The sequence below is a fragment of the Athene noctua genome, chromosome 1 (genome assembly GCF_965140245.1).
Source record: "Athene noctua chromosome 1, bAthNoc1.hap1.1, whole genome shotgun sequence".
Taxonomy (NCBI): domain Eukaryota; kingdom Metazoa; phylum Chordata; class Aves; order Strigiformes; family Strigidae; genus Athene; species Athene noctua.
Window position 1 is genome coordinate 190,471,906 of NC_134037.1, and position 20,296 is coordinate 190,492,201.

The 20,296-nt window shown below is 45.8% G+C and overlaps 1 protein-coding gene across 2 annotated transcripts; it reads right to left on the reverse strand.

Annotated features, from left to right (window-relative positions):
- Positions 1–56: 56 nt before the first annotated feature.
- Positions 57–12,318, reverse strand: LOC141972314 (regucalcin). Of its 2 annotated transcripts, XM_074930203.1 has the most exons (6): positions 12,156–12,318; positions 8,997–9,179; positions 7,501–7,716; positions 5,848–5,979; positions 1,237–1,391; positions 57–489 (listed from the first exon to the last, which is right to left on the reverse strand). In XM_074930203.1, exons 1-6 carry the CDS (start codon positions 12,316–12,318, stop codon positions 439–441), a joined length of 900 nt encoding a protein of 299 aa, XP_074786304.1. In that variant the 3' UTR covers positions 57–438. The 2 variants fall into 2 exon arrangements, with proteins under 2 accessions (XP_074786304.1, XP_074786305.1); XM_074930204.1 differs by lacking the exon at positions 7,501–7,716.
- Positions 12,319–20,296: the final 7,978 nt, after the last annotated feature.

The window sequence follows — 20,296 nt, forward strand, 5'->3', positions numbered from 1 at the left end:
GCAGCAGTAAGACCACAAATGGCTGTTTTATGAGGAACTCTGAAAATGTGTAAAAGCGACAGTACAAGTAGTTTAATCAATAAACCAATACAGCATAAGATGCAAATGAGATGGGAGAATAAACAATAAAAGAAAATATATTAAAATGTTATTTAATCATAAAAGAAAGTTACAATATTCAGCAGTTTATTCAGGTGAGAATCCTTTTAGCACAACAGAAAAAGCACCATCAGATATTTAATGTAATAGAGTTCAAAGGGGAAAAAAAGAGATCAGTTTTAAAATATTCCATGTATTTCAGTAGGTTTTCATCCTTTCCTGATGAGGTATTATAATTGTGTTACGGTTTCAAAACAAAGATGCTGAACACCAGAATAAGACCTTCCAAATTGTCTTGCTTATGTCAGTCCTCTCTAATCCATTCTGAAGAGTGTATATTCAACCTGCAAATGGATACGGTGGGACTCCTTTCACCCCTAGCCCTGTTATCTATTGAAACAGAGAGAAAAAAAAAAAAAAAGAGATTAGTTCAACCATTCACCACTGTCAGACACTTGATTTTCTTTCACAGCTAGACACGTGCTTTAATTTAGGAAAGGACTGTGTCCTCCGACTTGACATCCTACTACATTTTGCACACAGGAGCTCATCACAGCCGGGAACTTCAACCTATGCTCTTTCTCTAAAGCTGAGTAATCACAGGCCAGAGTCCATTCCCCAAAAGCCTCTTTCCAGATAATACTTAAGCCTTAATTCTGCAGTTCACAATGTAACCTTTGGTATGCACACATATGGAAAAGCAGGGCTTTAAAACATATGCCAAGGTGACAAATTTTTAAAGAGATAAGCTATTTATAACTAACTAGAAAGTAAATAAAAGCAGATCCTTTTATCCACCATTGATCAAGACACAGAAGTATTTACACATTCTTTCCATAATAAATAAAAAATCAAACTGTGATGGGAGGGGGAAAGTAGACAGAGACGATGGCATAGAAAATTTACAGTATCAGCATTGTCAAAAATTTCAAACTCGGAAGTATTCTGAAATCTCTAAATACATTTAGCTTTCTTCTTTTGCAACAGAAACCAAAAATGCAAACAGTAACTTAACATATATGACTGATGTTCCTACAACCACCCTTTTCCTGCTTCCCACCACTCACAGGTTTGCTACCTGAAAAATGCAAGAGGGAAAAATGGCCTTCTAAGGCAACAGGAAAAAGGACCATTCACCTTGAAAATCCCGCCAGCCTGTGGCTGCCGTGAAAGCCACTCTTTATCCATCCCATCACTGGCAGAAGTCACATACATTTCTGAATAATCTTTTCCTCCAAAACAGCAGGAAGTTGTCTTGTCAACAGGAAGTTTCACAGTCTGGAGTCTTTTTCCTGAAGAAAAAAATATGCATGCCATTTCCTGTTTGTCTACTTAAGACAAGAAATTTAAACAAATCATTGCGAATAACCAGCGGGGAGCCAGGCGTTCCACAAAAGCAGGTACCAGGGCAGGGGGAGGTCCGACGCTGAGTTTCAGCATATTGATGAGCACCGTGACAGGGAAAAAACAGACTTCTGTGAACTGCATTGTTGACGATGTATAATTTGACAAGTTTCGGTCTCAGTTATCACTAAGAAATCCCACCCCCAACCCCAGCCTGTCCTCTAATTAAATGCTAACATCCATAGCACCTACATCTGTATCTGAGTTCAGAATCTAGGCTGCCCATGCAGCCAATGGAAATGGGATATAATTCCTCCCTAAAATAGGTCACATGAATCACACCCTTGGCCTGCTGACTTTTCTGCTTTTAACTACAAAGGAAGCCTGGAGCAAGCAGACCTCGTGCTACACTGCCACTGCCTGCAGTTAAGGAATATTAATTCCTAGAAGTTTTTCCTGAATTTCAATAGCATTTCAAATCAAGTTTGCATAAAATAGGGATCATGGGACATGTCTGAAGTTTACAAGAAACTAGCACTACCATAAATAATATTATGCATTTATTATACCAACAAATACCTACCATCCTAATGACAGTAGTGAACAGATTGCCTCCAGCCTTAACCAGAAGGCTGTCGAGACACCTTACAGCAGATTTTTTTAAATGCCTCCTAATTCTAGGCAATAAGGGCTTACATCCATCATGCCTATTTTACTTACCTACAACTGAATTTCTCTTTCTGGAAATACACTACATGAAACTCCTTACAAAACATGTAATTTCTCTAGCACTGCTACTGCATGTGTAAGGGCTTGGGCCCCACACAGTAACTGTTTAGCGACATGTTGAAATAGCAAGAGAGCAATTTTGATGTTGGGAACCCCACAAGGAGAAAGAAAAAGAGGAAAGTTTGGCCCACTTAACACCCAGAAGTTGTTTCTGGTCAACTTCACAGTGCGGCACCATTTCTCATGAGATGTTTATCAAAGCAAGCACCTGTCTTTAAAACCTTTTGCCTCATCCAGCAAGCTGTGCCTTGGTCCCTCGCAGTGATGTTAGCAGAACTGAAAAGAACTGACAAAAACACAGACTGAAGAGCTTCACCTGTACCACAACACTAAGCGGGTCATAAGCGCAGCTAAGAGCAGGGTCACATTATTAAGCCGTCGGTGGAGTCCTGGCACAATTTTGGCCCACCTAGTTGCGTACACTTCTCCCCAGAGACAGTCTGAGTGCTGTTTTGGTGTGGGAAGACAGCCTGGCTGTGCAAAATATGCTATGATATGCCATATGGTACGGGACTAAAGGACACTGCCTGATTCATTTTACTTGCTAGTATGGATGTAACCATTACATCCAGAATACAGGACTAAGAGGGATGAGTGGAACCATCTTTGCTTCACAGACAACCCTGACACGAGGGCTGGATGCTTTTAAACTCTCTTTTAATCCCGGAAGAAATAAAATAGCAAATGAGCAGTGGTGAAAGAGTCTCTTGTAATGTAATAGCCTGGAAAGTGTGAGCACTCTGGGATTCCTGATGCTCTGTAATAAGCTTATTTGGCACACTTTTTGACCCACAATGGCCAAAGGAAAAATCAAAGCGAAAAAAATAAAAATCAAAACCATTGTAACAGTGTTTAGATTGTCAGAGGTTATTTGCATGTCTGGTTAATTGGTTTTTTTCCCTGAGAAGAGCAGATTTTTCAAAATATCTACAAAACTGGGAGAGAAGAAATCGTTTCTGTTGCCTGGGAGTGACAAGGACCAATACAAGTCCCCAAGATGGTGCTCCTGCCAACTTGCTCTAGCAACACTTTGTGGTTATCCAGTCAGCTGGCAGTGGAAGTATTACACAGCTACATGGGTTACATGGTGGCTTATAAAATGCTCCAGAGGCCACCCTAGAAATTGACTGACATCAAGTCTGGGAGAAAATGAGTGAAAAGGCCATTCAAAGGGAAAAACAGGCATAAGCCCCAAAGACAAGGGGAAAGACCCTGACAGTACTTGGAGAGTGGTCTCAGCAGATAACAACATGGAAGATATTATTTACAAAGCTCTGAGATGAACAATGTCTTCCTGGAAATGCAAGAAAATCTGCACCTGGATGCTCTAAAATCTACCTGAAGTGTTCATCTGTGCTTGGTATCTACAGAAGAGAGAAACTTAGCAAATCTTTTAGACCCTATAGAATCAAAGGATATAAAAATACATTCATTAGGAAGAAATGTAAAATATTTAATTCCCAATTAAAAGACACAATTGCATAAAACTAGCAGGTCACTAAGTGACTGGAAGGTATGACAAGACTTGGCAACATACAAGTTAGACATCCCTTTCGAGCCCTTTGCAAACCCAGTGGGATCAGTCATCACAGCCTTCCCCTGTAGCACATCCTGAATCTAAAGGCAGCAGCTTATCTATGCTAAAGCCGCCTAGACCTGAAAAGCCACTTCACCCTGAACAGGCAAAACGTTCACTTAGAAAAGATGCCAAACAAAAAAGTTTTCCTCTCCAAAACATGGTCCAAGTTTTGCTATCAGTGAAACCTGAACATCCCTCAGGTGCTTTAGATGAGCTCTGTATCACTGGACGTATCTGCAACTGGCTGACAGTCATTCAAGCCACACTTAACAGCTACTGTGCATTAAAAGAGAGGCTTTCATGGAGTTCTCTTCAAACCTGTCCCAGTTATCTCCCTGAATAGTTACAATTTACTCCGAATTCAGCAAATTGCAGATTTTAGATATTATTATAAAATGAGAGTGCAGAGAGGGCAAATAATCATGAGATACCCACAAAGAGGGTGGCTCTTTTTGACATGGACACTTAACCTGTGAAACTTCTTGCTACTGGGGTGCTGGGAATTTCATATGGGCGAGGGGGGACAAACAGGTTCACAGAAGAGAAATCCACCTACATCAAAATCCACCTACATCAAAATCACATTCAGCTGTAAAAGACCTTGATCTGAGCAGCGTTAGAGTCGGAGTGCATTAGGGGGACGTACTCTGCTGTTGATATTCTTAGTCTCCCTACACATCTGCTTATGGACACTGTTCTGTTTAGCTTTCCCTTAAGAAAACACCTCCAAAAGGGAGGAGGAAAGGGAAAACAAGTGGAAAAAATAAGGTAGTGAAGGCCAGGGAGGAAAAGGGTATAAAGAGTAAACCAGAGAGGAAAAACAGTAAAGTCCACTGCTCCAGAAGAGTATTCAAGGGGCTAGAAAAGGTCACCAAGGGGTGCTCTGCCCACCAAAGGAGGAGGATGTAGGACTAGGAACAGGTCTCAGAGCTGCTGGGATCTCCCAGCTGGAGGTTCCTCCCCCTAGGGCTGGGGTGCAGACTCTGCAGGACAGGAGGAAGTCCTGAAGGTTTGCAAAACCTTGGATGGGTACAAATCAAAAGATGAGGGGAAAAGCACAGCCTGAGCCTCAAATAGGAGGTTCCAGTGGAGTCAGAAGAGAGGTTGCAGCCTGATCTGCCTGGTGCACGCGTGTGCAAGGGTCCGCTGTGCACTGCACGCATCAAGGGACACTGGCATGCCTGGATCTGCAGCTCCACAAAACCCCAAGACTTCTGCTAGGGCTGGACCTGGGTTCAAGGGACCCCAGATGCAACCCAGTGTAGTTGCTCCTATGCTGCATTATACAGACTATGCTGTCTGGGATTTGTCAAAATCATGTTCCCATTCTCATCTACTTGCCCCTTGCAGACAGTGTGGTTCAGTCTCCCTGAAGTGCTCTACATGTGTTTTTTAGACAGACTAAACCATGCTTGGCAGACCACCAAAGTCCAAATGAGAGTAGCAATGAACAACATTGGCTCACATAATGGGCACACCCAAGACATTACTGTGGGAATGATAAAACGCTGTGGAATTCATTAAATATTTTTTATTATTTCAATTGCAAAATTTATCATGTAAGTAATATTCAACAATAAAAACACGTTGCTGGCGTAAGTGTCATGTGGGACTTGTATTAGCCTCAGTAAGCTGCCCAAAATAATACACTATGCTGAAGAAAGAAGACAAAAAAATAGCTTAAGTCATCTTTGCTATTTTGTGGCTTATTAATTTTCTTCCACATCATTTATCAATGAGGTAAACGCTAATCTTAAGTTTGGAGGATGCAAGTGGAGGCTAACTCAAACAATTCACAAGCATAATGGTAATCTCCTCAGCAACTTTACCTTTTCCAACACAACAGAGGCTGGGAACAAAGGAGACATCTACAAAGCTAACTTCTGAGAGCAGGGACATATAATTGTTTAAAAAAAATAGTGTTTTAAAAGGAGCACATATACAATTTCTGTGAGGGGAAAAAACCCACCTCTCATTCTTTGCTTTTTTTTCTTTTTTTTAAACAGAATTCCAGTCTACCCTTTGCGAGGACTCACCTGTTTCAGGGTCAAGACGAATCACTCTCCCACCATCGTAACAAGCTACCCAGAGTTTGCCTTCTGTATCAATACACATCCCATCGGGAATGCTTTCGTCTTTTTCCAGTTTGTATATACTCCTACGGTTGCCTGCAGGGTAGAAAAACCACAACAAAACTGAGTGAGACAGTTGTTAAAATTTTTATCAGTCACAGCCCAGCAGAATTATTTGTACTATTATTTTCTAAAGCTGTGTTAAAGTCCTGAGATTTTTCATATGAAAGAAATGGATTGTGTCTGCTGCCCTGTTTGTTTCCTGAGAAGTTGTTTCTCAGCATGAAATCCTGTGGATCAGTTTCTATCCATTGGAAGTATAACCTTTTTTTCTGGTGTTCTTTTCTACTGTACTGCTCATTCTCCCTACTTACAATATTAAATAAATAACTGAATAAATTAATGTTATATATATTCAGAAAATTAATTACTTGTTCTAAAATCAGTTTGGATCACTTCAAGTATGGGTCGCTTCCACTGAGAGAACGGGAGACTTTTCAAACAGATTGCTGGAACGTGCCAATAATCGCTGTTCCAACACAAAACTGACCTTCAGATATATAAACTGAGAGTTTATATAAACACAGAGTTACGAAAAGCATCAACTTCAAAGGCATACTGTCAACCTAAAAATGAAAAACTCTTTCTGAACTTTTATCCACTGTTATTAAAGAAAATTAAAACCGACTTTCCAACACTGTTTATTTTATGTTCCGACAACTTCAATATTTCTCATATGTAGCAGTATTTTTAATGAGTTTCCTTTGTGCTCCTGGGGATTGTCAAATTGCCCACAGAAAGAGAGTGAGCACGGGTGAGAGAGAGGAGAACCACCCTATTTCCTAAAGAAAAATTCAATTGTAAGCCACAGCAGGGAGACATTGGTACAAGATGCTACACCTAGAATGACTTTAAATTCACAGTTTTAAAACTAAGTGTCAAACTGATCGGGTTCTTTTAAAGCAAAATACTGCAGTCCATGTACTCAAAAGCAAATTATTAGTCCAAGTCACCGGAATTTTTCCTTTGCCCAAGCTTGTAGAAGCCCTTAAGGGGTTGTTTTGTTTTGTTTTAAATAAATGAAGGAAGAAGTTTTGAGTAACTGCTCTCAGTTGTTGCTTAGCTCTGTCTGCAGAATCTTCACCTAAGAGCTTATATTTTAAAAAACAAAACGGGGGGGGGGGGGGGGGGGGGGGCGGCAGGGGGAATCTAGAAGCTACCAGAGGTTTTGCACAAGACTACAAGCTTTTCTGTTACTTTGCCTATGATGTCAATAATAAAAACACAGCTGCAGAAATCTAGTCATACAAGAAACACTTTGCCCTTTTTACACAGAAAGATCAGATATGCCTTTAGTAACAGTAGTCCAGATTATTACTGAACCTCTGCCACACAATTTAAATACTCTATAATATTACCAACAGCCCCTGACTAGTTTGAGCTAGGAACCTACAAAGGCACAGATGAATGTTAATATGGCTTCTGTTGCTTTGTTCTAAAGAGGTTTCAGAAGAAGAGCTCCCAAAGCACTGATCACCTCTGCATAATAACCTGAACAGAAACAAACATCACAATCTCTAGGTACAAACAATTATTTTAGAATACAACAATTCATACCAATTTTTCCAGTTTGGAGGTCATAATCAAAGGCATCCACTGAGTAGGATAAGCTGTCAATGTAAAAGAAGATTCTGTGATCCAGCGACCAGTCCAGCCCATTAGAAATGTCTACCTGATCAAAGTGCTTCACCACTGAGAGGTCGGAGAAGAGCGTATACAGAGAGCCCTGGTGTCTTTCCAGTACAGCAGGTCGAATCTCCTCAGCCATCGTACCTGTGCAGAGACAAAGAGGAAAAAGCAGGTTCAGGGTGAATGGGCCTTCCCCCAAGTTTGGTGGCAGCCTCTCACTACGATGATGACCACACCGCCAGTGTAGTCAGGAGCAATGTGGGGACTTCAGAAATTTGGGGAAGAAACTGGGTTAAAAGCAAATGAGAAAGGTAGATTTTCAGAAGTACGTGCTTTTAGCCAAAAATGACAAAACACAGCCTTTGCTTTTTTGTTGAACTGTGGCAGAAATGGTGTGCAGCACGATTTCTGCAAAATGTTTTATTCAGTCATTCAAATATTAAGAAAGGTCTAGTCAGCATTTAACTTCCCACAAATCTTAACATCATTATAGCAGACAGACTGGAAAAAAAAATCCTCCTCCCTCAGACTAAGTCTTGCTAAAGCCTCTTCAAAAACAAATCTCATCTTTGTGGCTTGAAGTTGGCAGCTGAGACTGGCTCTTGAGAGGCTGGTTAAAAAAAGCAAGTTAAGGTAAGCCTTGGGACCCAACTACAGGGCAGATGCACAGAATGGTGTTTTAAAAAACAGGCGGACAGGATCACAGGACAGCTGAGGCTGGAAGGCACTTCTGGAGATCATTCAGGCCCACCCCCTGTACAGAGCTGCATCAGCCACTGCAGGCTGCTCAGGGCGGCATCGTGTCTTGAAGATCTCCGCAGAGAGAGACTCCACAGCCTCTCTGGACAACCTGCTCCACTGTTTGATCATCCTCAGTACAAGTTTTCTTACATTTAAACAGAATTTCCTGAATTTCAGTTTGTGCCCATTGCCTGTGGTCCTGTCACTGGGCACCACTGAGCAGAGCCTGGCTCCATCTTCTTTACTCACCTCCCATCAGGTACTTATACACATGGATAAGACCCCCCTGAGCCTTCTCCACGCTGAATAGTCACATAGTTTTTAGAAATACCATCTATAAATTCTGATTTATAAATAACAAACCCCACAATATCATAAATTTCTCACTGGAAAACTATTTTCTATTGGCACTCTGCCATTATTCAGAACAAGCATGCCAACAGGGAGTAACTAGGCAGGCTCTGAACAGTGGGCCTCTTTTTAAAAGAATAGTTCTGATAATATGGTGTCCAAGTGATACAAACGGGATTTGTAAATAGGATTAAACTCTGCCTGAAGGCAACAAAAAAAAAGTATCAACCATTTAACTATGAATGAACACTTGCTGCATCTACAAGTGATCAGTGTATCTCATCACCAAAACCTAATGGAGCAGCAGAAGGGAGGAACCGCCTGCAGCATACCTGCGAAATACCTCCCTGCAGGATCCACTTTCCCATCGTTGAATCGGTTGTTTGGTTTATCCTTGTCCACCTGAGTAATGGTGGTTACCAACTGCTCTTTCCACTTCAAAGCAGCAAACCTAGTTCCCAGGGTGATGACATAATCCCCGGATTTCCGGAGAGCCACGGAGCTCACGGGAGCATCTAGAAATAGGGTGAAATGGAAAAGAGGTATGTGCCATGGCAAGACATTTCTTTTTTGCCTACTTTAGACATACAAGCAGTCACACCCAACTCAGTGAGACCAAAGGCAAGAGAAACAACCTGCTTTTCTACCAACAAAACTGATGTTTAAATACACAGAAACAAATTCTTTCACGTGAAGAGGGAATACTTAATGAATACAGAAAGTTGCTACAAAGAGAGTAACCACTTTGTGACATAAAACTCAGGGAGCGTGAGTATTACCACTGCTTCCAGAAGTGATAATCATTACCAGCACCTGTTTCTGCTAGGTGCTTTAAAAAACAAAACCAATATAAAAAGGGGGACAGAGCATGTTTGCTTTTTACCACAGGTTATTGTGTGGGTTCCCTCCTCCCCAAGGGAAAAATTGATTGCCACAAGAGCTCTGGAGCAACTGTGTTTGTTCAGCACAGCTCCTGGGTAAGTCAGCCCTACATGACCGTTCAGTCACAGCCCACAGAGACAAAGAGTATCTCTGCACTGGGACAGGTCACCCTGGGCAGGAGAGCCACCCCCTGCACCACACTCTGCCATGCAGTTCAGACATGCCTCCAAGCAGCACCAAAAACACACCAAGGAGTGGCAGAGCCTTCCAAGAGTTAAACCAAAATGGAGAATTAGTAAATGCTCCATGGTTAGTTTACACTCATTTGAGCTATTATGCAGTAAGACCTCAATTGCAGGTTATTATAAAGGAAGTAGTAAAAAAACGGAGAAATGAATGTGAAGGTAACATTTCTGTAAAAGCCTGCAACCAGACACAATATAAGGAACTGTAACTTTAAACAGGGCAATAAAATCTGGGATAATATTTAATACGCATGGGACTAATTGCCAACTTTCTAATTTCTAATAAAACATTTCTTGTATTTACAGCTTTGAAGAGGTATATAATTAGGTAATAGATTCACAAACACAACCGCCACTGCTGCCAAGAGGAGCTGCTCCTTTCTGGCTGCTTGCTCTTGGCTGAGAACGCCCCTTCCCTCTGCAGCCCCAGCAGCGGTACCACCATGCCAGAAGCCCGAATGCTATCTGTCCCCAACGCCCGAGATGCACACCTGACTGCAGGCTCAACTCCAGCAACTCCTTCACCTAGAAGTGACCTCGAGGGTGACCGCACTGCTGAGGCTGCTGATGGTCTGGGCTCACCTACTCTGGGCGAGTGGGTGCCACTTCTCCTTCCCGTGACAGCACAGATGTCGGCAGCATCCTCTCAGCCGTGCGCGGCACCCGCCAAAGGAGGTCATTTTGCTGCTCTTCCCATTAAAAACGCTTTTCTGCCTGCACTGGCAGCACGGGCTTTGCAGGCAGCGTGTGGGAGCAAAGCACCTGGCGCCGCGGTCCACAGGAACCCTTCCCGCCGGGCAGCCCCCAGGGCCCCCCTTCCCACCCTGGGAGGAGCTGCCCCCTAAGCACAGCAGCCTATATACCCCTGCCTGCCCATCCCTGGAGGTGTCGGCTCCCCGGGTGCCCCAACAGCCACAAGAATAGCCCCATACCTTCCCGACAAAGCACTCCAGGGAAGAGGGGTGTGTCAGACCTGCGAGATGGACACAGGCACCTTGATGTTCACTGCACAAACACAGCACAAGTGAGCGTATCTATCGGGCGTCGCACCCAGCTCAGTCCGCTGCCACCCCAGAGGGCTTTGTTAAGCAGCATCCACAGGAATTGATTTACCATTTTATGTCGAACAAGGAACTGACCGTAAAGTCTGCCCTCCCCCGCCCCCCCCCGGTTATGCAGGTAGTGGTGTTTTCCCTGTGGGGCTGAAACGGTTATTTAAAGCTGTTGCTCAGTGTGGGGTTGTTGTAATTCTCTGTAAGCTTCAGTAATGAGTAATTTCTCGCTCAAATTTCCACTTTGGACATCAACCCGGTATTTCTATCACATGGCACTCTGGTTTTTTTTTCTGGTCTTTTAGGTATGGTATTCCTAAAGGCACAGCTATGAATTACAACTATTTTATTACTAAGCAGAAGGAAGTTAAAAGAAAAAAGAGTAGCTACTTCAGCTGGTATCTCTTCTACATCTCCAGAGAGGCCACATGTAAAAGAGAGTAGGTCCAAGTTGGGGGGGAAGCACGGAGAAGCACTCTCCTTCAGCTAAAGTAAGAGGCATAAACAAGCATAGGAAGCAATAGGTCCAAAATCAGTATCAAGCCTTCTCTCATCTTAAAACTGGCAACTACAGTAATTTGAAAGGCAGACAAGTCCAGATCAATTTACTGCGAATAACGTGAAAAGCTTATGGGTGGGCAAGCGATTTTCATCAAGTGTTAGTGAACGTGAGAAAGTAATAAATCTCAGTACTTAAACCATTTAAGGAGCTGTCTTCAGACAAATATTTACGTTATCACATCCAGAAGTAAATCTGCAACTATTTATGAGAAGCTAGCACACCCCCTTCCTTTCTAGAATAAATATTTAAACTATTGGGACTCTAGCTAGTGACACTGCTACCTTAAAAAATACCACCTTCTTAAATCGTTACGGGAAATTTTCTTCTAATAAAGAAAACGTGAAGGGCCCTTCTCATTCAAATCAGTAACAAAACTCTTGACAGGCATGACTACCAGAGATGGAGAGTCTCGGTAACCCTTACCTCCGGGGCAAAGAGGGCACAGAAGAGCAGGTTGTGAGCAATTTACAGGAAAGATCAAGCGGATCAACCGCAATCCAATCGCACAAAATCATAAGAAGAAACTCAGGGCCAAGCCTGGCCAGTCACGACATTTAGTTTATGCACGCAGCACAAGCTGTCCCCTTCGGCCCAGCAAGGTCGGGTTTTAGGGGGGACCCCCCTGCACCAGGAGACGAGCTCCACTGAGCACCCCCGCGGGGTCCTGCCTGCGCAGGGCAGGGCGCGGTGCCACAGCAGCCGGCGCCCCGCGGCCCGGGGCCCAGCAGCGCTCCGCGGGCCGCCCCTTACCCACGGCCACGGCCTCCACCCGCGCGGCGGCCGCGCTCCAGCGGCAAACCTTCCTGCGAGAGATGTCCACGAAGAGCAGCGCGCCCGCCTCCTCGTCCCAGACGGGCGACTCCCCAATCCCGCAGCCCTCCCTGGCGACGCACTCCACTTTGATGGACGACATGCCTGTGGGGAGAGGTGCCCCGGTTTATCTCCGCCTGTCAGGAGCAGGCGCGTACAAAAATCAAACCCTCAAAACCCGCGTTTGCAGCCGAGACGGGTCTGACCTTCGCAGCGCACAGCAACGGGGTTTATTTGTGCTGGGCTCGTGAACGGCCTTCACATGGCCAACGACGGGGGGGGGGGGGTTGAGTGGGTGCGTGTCGTCGCCCCCCCGCCTCGACGAAGCCGGCGGGCAGCGCAGCCCAGACCGGCCGCTGGAAAGCGCCTGCCCGGCCTGCTATCATGCCGGACGGCAAATTTTTTGGGTAAAAAAACCCCAAAACCCAACAAAACAACCAAAAAACCCACCCAAAAAACGAGAGTGCGGGTGGGCAGGGGCCCCACACGCCGGGCTGCTGAGGCGCCACCTGCCGCGGCAGTGCCGCCCTGTGTGGGGCGGTATCATTTAAATACACGTATGTACAGGTTTGTTATATATACGAGAGAAAAAGAGTAATAATAATAAAACACAGACACCTGGCCGGCCCTTACCTTTTCCCAGCAGAGCACCCCGAGGCCCCGGCTCGCCGCTGCCCCTTATAACGGGGAGGGGAGAGGGGAGGCGGCCACGCTCAGCCGGGCTGAGGGGCTGGCGGCGGCCCAGCCTTGGGTGCCCGCGGCTGGGACTGGCCCCCTACCGCCCCCCGGGGGAAGGAGGGAGGGGGGGGCTGCCATTTCGCCCCCCTCCCCCCGCGGCGAAGGCCGGGCCGCCTGGGATCCTGCCCTCGAGGCGCTGCGAGGCCAGCGCAGGTAGCGGAGAGCAGCGATCGCTCGAGCTGGGGCAGCTGGGCTCCCCCTCCCAGAGCTGCAGGGAGGAGGAAGAGGGAGAATAGATTTCCCTCTGCCGTGGTCAAGTGTCTCAGCTCCCCGGAGAGGTTGATTTCCGACAGGCCTGGCTTCTGCCTGCCTTCTCCCAGCTGTGGTTTAGGCATCCACTGGGCCATAGCCCTGACTTCCAGCACCAGCGATCTTTCTCGACAGATCCAGCAGTATTTCCCTGGTTATCCGCAAATCCAGGGCCTTCAGCGTGCCATGTCCTCTTTTCCTCCCCTTGCTGTAAAGCCTCAAAAACTTCCCAACGTGCGAGGCAAATGGCTAGCATCAAAATTTCCAGATGCAGTTCTCCCTTGTGCCTGGCCGTCAGTGCTACAGCGGCTGCAGCTCCCACGTCTCAAGTCATAAAGTGAAGGGCACTGTAAATAGTTGGTCTCCTCTTCAGCGTACCATAACAGATTGCCTTTTGACTTGGATTCAGTCATTGCCACAGGGACCCATGATATAAAAGTGACTTCAGTCTCAGTGCGGCATGTCTTATGTCTCTTTCCCGGCAACTTGGGGTGCATGAGGTAGGCGCAGGGTAGCTGGCCGCCTTGTCCCCACAAACCATGATGAATTTGCCTGCTCCAAAACCCGCCGTGCCCCCCGCCAGACTCTTGTTTCCAGCTGCATTTACAGCAGCCCCTTTATTCAAGGGGCACAGCCCAGTGTAGCACATGAGTAACTGCACAGCACCCACTGGGGTCTTTCACCTGGCAGCCCCCTCACAGCTCCTGCTACAGATTTTATCTGTTCCTTATTACACACCTTCCTATTAGCAATTACCTTCTGTCAAGCATCTTTACCCAGTTACCTTTCTTCATACAAGTGCTCACCACCCAAGCTTCATTTGGTCACTTTTTTTAAAGTGATGTATTTGGAAAGTTCATGGGCTACATGACATTACCAACATGTGTTTCATGCAGGCTTCCCTCAATGGACTACTAATGTGATATTTATTGTCACCTTACCTGAGCAGTCAAGCTTTTATTTTACAGGCTTGGGCTTGCATAGCGTTACTTCAGTGCCTAGCACTGAATTTTCTCTTTCTGTCCCCGCTGCGGTGTCATACAACAAACAGCAGGATTTCATCTCAGACCTCAGGCAAGCAAATTATTAGTGACTGCCAACACAGAAAACAAACATCCAGAAAAGAAGTGCCACAGCTCGCTCTTTCATACATTTTACAAGAAGATCCAGAGGTTTAAAAAAATTAATATATGCAAGAGTTCACCAAGTAAATACAGCGAAGTACAATTGCCACTTTTTACAAAGCTCGGCCACGTTTGCTGTTCTCCCACTGTCCTTGCACGCTACGAGGCTGTTTGGGATACGTGGCCAATGCAACAGCAGGAGACACTCACACCCTCAACCCACCTGGCCCATCTCTCTGCTCTGTGCTCACTCCAGCATTTGCCAGCATGGTTTGGAGGCATCAAAACAACACAGTTGACACACACTTTGGGAGAAAATTAACAACTTCTGCAAGCACTGGGTTACAACACAAACTCTGGTCTTCTTCTGAAGTGTCAAATATTTTGAACTTGGATCTCTAGTTATACAGGAGAGTAGTCCTGCTTTGACTTTTCTGCAGTGGCTAATCCAGGCTTGCTGAAAGGTAGAGCAGGGAGGAATTCATGGGGGGGCTGCCTTCACAGAGAACACCAGCTGAGATCTGCTGCCAGCACAAGCTGCCTATGGGAGAGAAGAGCACAGAGAGATGACTTCCAAAGGTAGTGCTGCCATGTGGCTTCCCCGCCAGGAAGTTCCCGTTGTTGCACTGCAGCCACAATGTTTACTCTGTGGCCTCCAAACCTGAGCAATGGGGAGCACATGCAGCACCTCTGTGGCCTCCAAAGGAGCACATGCAGCACCTCTGTGGCCTCCAAAGGAGAACGCTAGTGACCCAGCACTTATTCCATGTGGTGGGGTACATTGCACTTACTCCTCCAGCTCTGCAGGGAGCAGGGAAAGGGGAATCTTATTACTGCAACCACGAAGAGCATAAGGAGTAGATCTGCAATGCAGGAGGTCCTCTAAGGTGAAGTCACAGCCCTCACCCAGCCTGCAGGTTCCCCCAGCCTGCCACAAGCCATTACCCTTCTCATCAGTCAGGAAGCATTCAGCAGTTCTGGAGAATAGCCCAGTGTGTCACAGAGCTGGAAAAATCCCCCCACCCATAAGGACTGCAGGCACGAACGGGTGCTAGATGATTTCAAGGAGTTATAAAAAGAAACTGGTTTTTGCTGATGCTGGTTCCTGGAAGGTCATAGTTGTTCTTTTATGAACCTGATCCTGTCATTTCTTCATCTCTAGAGCCATCTTCATCTTTTTCTTTCATCTCAAGTCTTCTTGGTTTACTTCTGTTAGTCCTCCTCCTTGCTTGGGGGTGGGAGGTCTGTAGGCCTTATCCACACCTGGTATCAAGTGCAAATGCCATCTATCAGTTGTCCATATCTTATACTGTCTCCGAGCACCACACGAAGAGAGTCTGCCAGGCCTCCTCCACAGCTGGGCAAGGTGCAGCCAAGAGTGGAGACTGTGCCAAGGGCACTGGAGCCCCATGAGCCACTACCTCAGTGTAAGCCTGCCCTGCTGTTACATCCATTAGGGCAACCACAGTGAGCATGTGGGAATTTACCACTAGCAGATAACACTGCTCTTAGGGGAGAGGGAGACACAGCAAAAGGAAAACAAACCAACCAACCAACACCCACGCAAGAGCAGAGGTGAGTTCTTTCCAGTTGGCTGGAAAGCAAGAATTGGCACTGCCATGTGCTTATTTCCAGCCACATATAGTTCTTGGAATTGACTTGTGTGTCTAAATCAAGATTTGTGAGTGAGCAACAAGTAGGTCCAGGAGAGATCAAATTGTTGAGAAGTCTCAACTGTCATAATCATGGATTTAAATACATAGTTCAAACATTTGCCAAAGTACATCATTTTCCTGCTTTGCAAACATCTCCTAGGGAGAAGGTGGCATGAGGGTCTTGAACAGCAGACGTGCCCATTGATTAACTTATATTTTACATCAAGTCTAACACCCATTGCTGTCACACTGTCATGGAAGTTAATGCAGAATGGATTAAGAATCCCAGACGGGGAATCTTTTCTAAAAAGGACTGTACTGAATTAACGGTGAAGTCATATTGAAGTATTTGGCCCTAAAAGTCCAGTTTCTCTCACAGAACCAGCAATAGTACCCTCTATTTATTAGTTTATTATTCAGACTTCTTTCAGCATCATTTCTTATATACCAGCCACAGACTCACAAAAAAGCATCTCACACCTAAGAATGTAGCACTATAAGCAGACATGCTATATAGCCCTCCCCAGTGCAGCCAGCTTCACAGGTGTGTCACAAGCACCCCTCGCACATGCACCTCCAGCTTCTTTGCCACAGGAACACCTTCAGCTGCCTCACAAAGCTCACTGAGTGCGCAGCCTGTGCCTTTCCAGCCCCCTTGGCACAGCCAGGGAACAGGGTGCCTCAGAAAGGGCAAGCACTCTTAAGTGGAGCACGGCCAAGACATTTTTCATTAATGCCTTACTCTTCTGCTCTTGGACCCCACATGATCCAGATTTGCATTTTGCTTGCCTCAGGATTTTATTTTTTTTTTAAAAAAAAGCATTGATATGTGCTACAGCAGCTGCAAAATTATAGCCACAACAGAGGCTGTGCAAAGGAGACTGGACTTCAGGGAAAGACAGCATTTTTCATTCAAGTAGCTGATTTAGCAACAGTGCTTCCAGTGTTTGCAGCTTTCAGGCTCGCAAGCCTTCTTCAGGCCCAAATCAGAAGCAAACTTCAAATTAACTGCACGTTTGGGGTGACTGCTCTGAGCTTAATTTAGCACGTTCAACCAGACAATTTGAGAGAAGTCTGGGTTTTGTATTAACTAAACTACAACTTGCTTACAGATACCTGCATCATCTGGCTCATCCAGTTTTTGGCCTCTGTGCCTCCTTAAGCCAGGAGACACAGCTGGCTTGTTGTAGGAGGAATAATCAGAATGGAGTGGGTAAGGCAATGCTCCTACTGCATTTTAGAGGAGATAACAGAACAATGGCTAAGCCATCACCTCTAAGGAGGGGAAGTACTTTGGTCAGGCTCCATTCAAAGAGATGCAAATGGAGCCTAAAATGCCAGTGATGCCAGGGCAGGGGTTCCCATATTCCCCACACCCTTCTGAGATAAGAGAGATGGAACTGCAAAGGAATGCAACCAGACACCTTGGTTTCAGGTGAAGTGGGTGGGCTAGTTTAGCAAATTTTTTCCCCCCTCAGATCTCATTTCCTCACTAGGGCCTGTGCTTCCAAGGTTATAAGCAGAGACATTTTCCCAAACGGCATGTAATACATTTTCTTTTTATAGGTACTACTCCAGTGGACTCCTTGCAGTTGCTGCGACCACAAAAAAAAAAAAATTAGCTTGATGTCAATCACAAGCTCAAGGGCTTTCAGATGACCAGGAGATTTCTTGAAGACATCTTCCTTTATACACTGCTGTTGTGCTAGGTTTTAAATTCTTCCTCGGGACACTGGCCCACGGATATGGCCAGCAGAATATCTCTGGAGCTGTTACAGAACTCTGTCAAAATACACCTTGTGTTTCTGCTTTGCCCAGTGCTCCTGCCTGGGATGAGGGCGGGTAGGGCAGCACCTGGGGAAAAACAACAGAAACTGGAAAAAATGTCTCGAAGGGGGTTAAGCCAAAAGAAACCATAAAGGTGTCATTACAGAGTCTGCCGGGAGATTTAAAACAATGTCTCAGATAAGGCAGCCTAGGCAAGGCAGATATCCAGCTTTGGGGCTGCTGAGAAAACAATGGGAAGGCAGGGAAGGTCTGGAAACAAAAGAAGAGTCCCAGAGAAAGGGCAGGGCAAGGTGGATCCAGGAAGTTTTCCCAGCCAAAAGAAGCCTGATGGAGAAAGAGAAAGATTATCTGGAAGCTGTACTCACAGAGCCAGGGAAACTAATGGGCATATACCCAAGGCTGCTTCTCCTTACACAACAATGTCGTCATGCAAACTTATCCAACCTATCTGCAGAGGGGTTAACTTGAGGAACAGAAATAAGCACACGCATCTGCTATTTTCAAACAACTTACCCAACTGATAGGCAACATTTTGTTTCAGGAAGCTGTGCAGTCACTTTAATCCACTTCTGTCACATCGCTCCAGAAGAGTCCAGATGCGCTGACTTGTTAGGAGTGGAGCCCAGGAGCAGTTATCCCAGGACAGTCTCTGCAAGAGGGGGTATGTTGCAGAATTGCACCCCAGGAGGGGCAAAAGCCTGTTCAGCTATGAAGCTGGTGTAAAAGAAGATTCAGAAGCAGCAGTAGCCAGGCATCTCACGAAACCAGAACTCAGAAGTCTTAAGAGTCTTCGCTTCTTCCTGAAGGCACTCCATTGTTTTCCATCTCTGCCCTTCCCTGGTGTTTTTCACTTGCATGCCAAGCTCCTAGGTTGTGCAAGCAGCTTCCCTTTGCTCATTAATTCACATCAAAAGCATATTTTCCCAATAGATGTGTCAATTCCCTGCAGTGCTAAACCTTCAGGAGTACTGGGATCATCAAAATTCCCAACAATCAAAATGACTGGTTTCACTGGATTATCTTTGCAGCTCACAGAGGCAGGCTTTGAGCACTTGGTAATACTCAGTTCCTCCCAGGTACCAGATACACATCATGTGCCTGCAGTACAGCCTGTACGCCCGGGCCTAGTCATCAACCAGGTACCGCATCAAAATCAAGTGAATGTTTCAGGCTTATTTTTAATAGTTAAATGTTCGTAATTTCTCCTTCTGTGGTTTGGGATTCATGGCGCAAAGAAAACATTCTATCAATGACATAACACATGTTACAGCTGAGAAACATTTCTCTTTGGACAAAGGCATAAATGCAGAAACGACGGTGCTGGGAGTCACCGCGCAGCCCCTATTAGTGCCTGTGAGAGACTGGCCCAGTTGCTGTCAACAAGTAACCACACCTACTTTATTTGTAAAGATTCTGCAAACCAAGAGCAGCTGTTTCCAAAATAATGGGGATACTAATTTCCTTCCTTGGTCCTGTCTTTCCCACATCCCAGCCACAAGAACACTACTTTCAAAGGGAATGGGAGGCTGCCAGTCAGAAAGTCACAAAAAGGAAGTCTGCTGCTGGAATCTGTTGCAAGAACAAATTTAGGGAAGGAGAAATGCTGGTCCTGAGAAACAGCTGACAATCCAACACTTACTGCTTCTTCCCAGTGTTGCTTTTTCTTCTCTTCTCTATGCACCTTTACTCCCTTCTTCCCCCTTTTTTTTCTCCTGTTTTCTTCCCACCCAAGGGACTTGCTGTTCCATTTCACCCAGCACGCCTCCAGCTCTGCTGCCGGCCTGCCTGGGGCCACCTGCTCGGCCACTCCTGCCTGTACCTGTGCTCAGCCACAAGCACGCTGGCCGTTCAGCTAACAGCTCGCTCTGGCGCTGCCTGACCCACCGCATGCAGGACGGTCATTGCTGCCTCCCACATGTGGATTGCAATTCCTCCATCCCTCCTGAGCGCTGCCAGCTACCAAGCTGATCGAAGCAGGAGGGACGCCATCGGATCAGAGAAGGGAGGGATGCTATTAGATGGGTTGTGCTGCTACATTTGCTCTTTTCTCTCCATCTTCCTCCTCGGTTTTGCCTTCTTGGCCGCTCTGGCACAGGGAGCAGCTCCTCTCTGCCAGCAAGGTGTATCACAGCACCGGCCTGTGGGAGCCGGGGGAACTACAGCAACAGGTCATGCAAAACTGGCACAAAACATCAACCCGGGAACTTGCTCGCACTGATTCGTCCTTTGCACACACAGAGAGCAATAGCTGGCCGTTAAGTATTCACCTGTGCATGTGTGTGAGTGTACGAGGAGAGGGACAAGACAGAAGGTCTGGCTACAGCTCTTCCTCTGTAACTTAATCTGTCTGACCAGGGAAAAACAGTCATACTACAGCATAAGCAAATATATTAGAAAGTGAGGCCAGGGCAGCAAATGGTCTGTTACATTTGCTCAGCTAGGCAGAAACAAGTCAGGCTTGGACTATTTGCTATACACAGCAAATTAGTGTTCAGCGACTCTTTTTGGGAGGCCGAAGGGGAAAGGT

Bases quoted from the DNA above. Each gene is read 5' to 3' on its own strand.
- LOC141972314 (XM_074930203.1), bottom strand. From the start codon at position 12,318: ATGTCGTCCATCAAAGTGGAGTGCGTCGCCAGGGAGGGCTGCGGGATT. The intron at 9,180-12,155 runs GTAAGGGGCGGC...CCCTATTTCTAG, and splicing joins GGTGGAGGCCGTGGCCGTGG to ATGCTCCCGTGAGCTCCGTG. The intron at 5,980-7,500 runs GTATGAATTGTT...TCTACCCTGCAG, and splicing joins CCTCCAAACTGGAAAAATTG to GCAACCGTAGGAGTATATAC.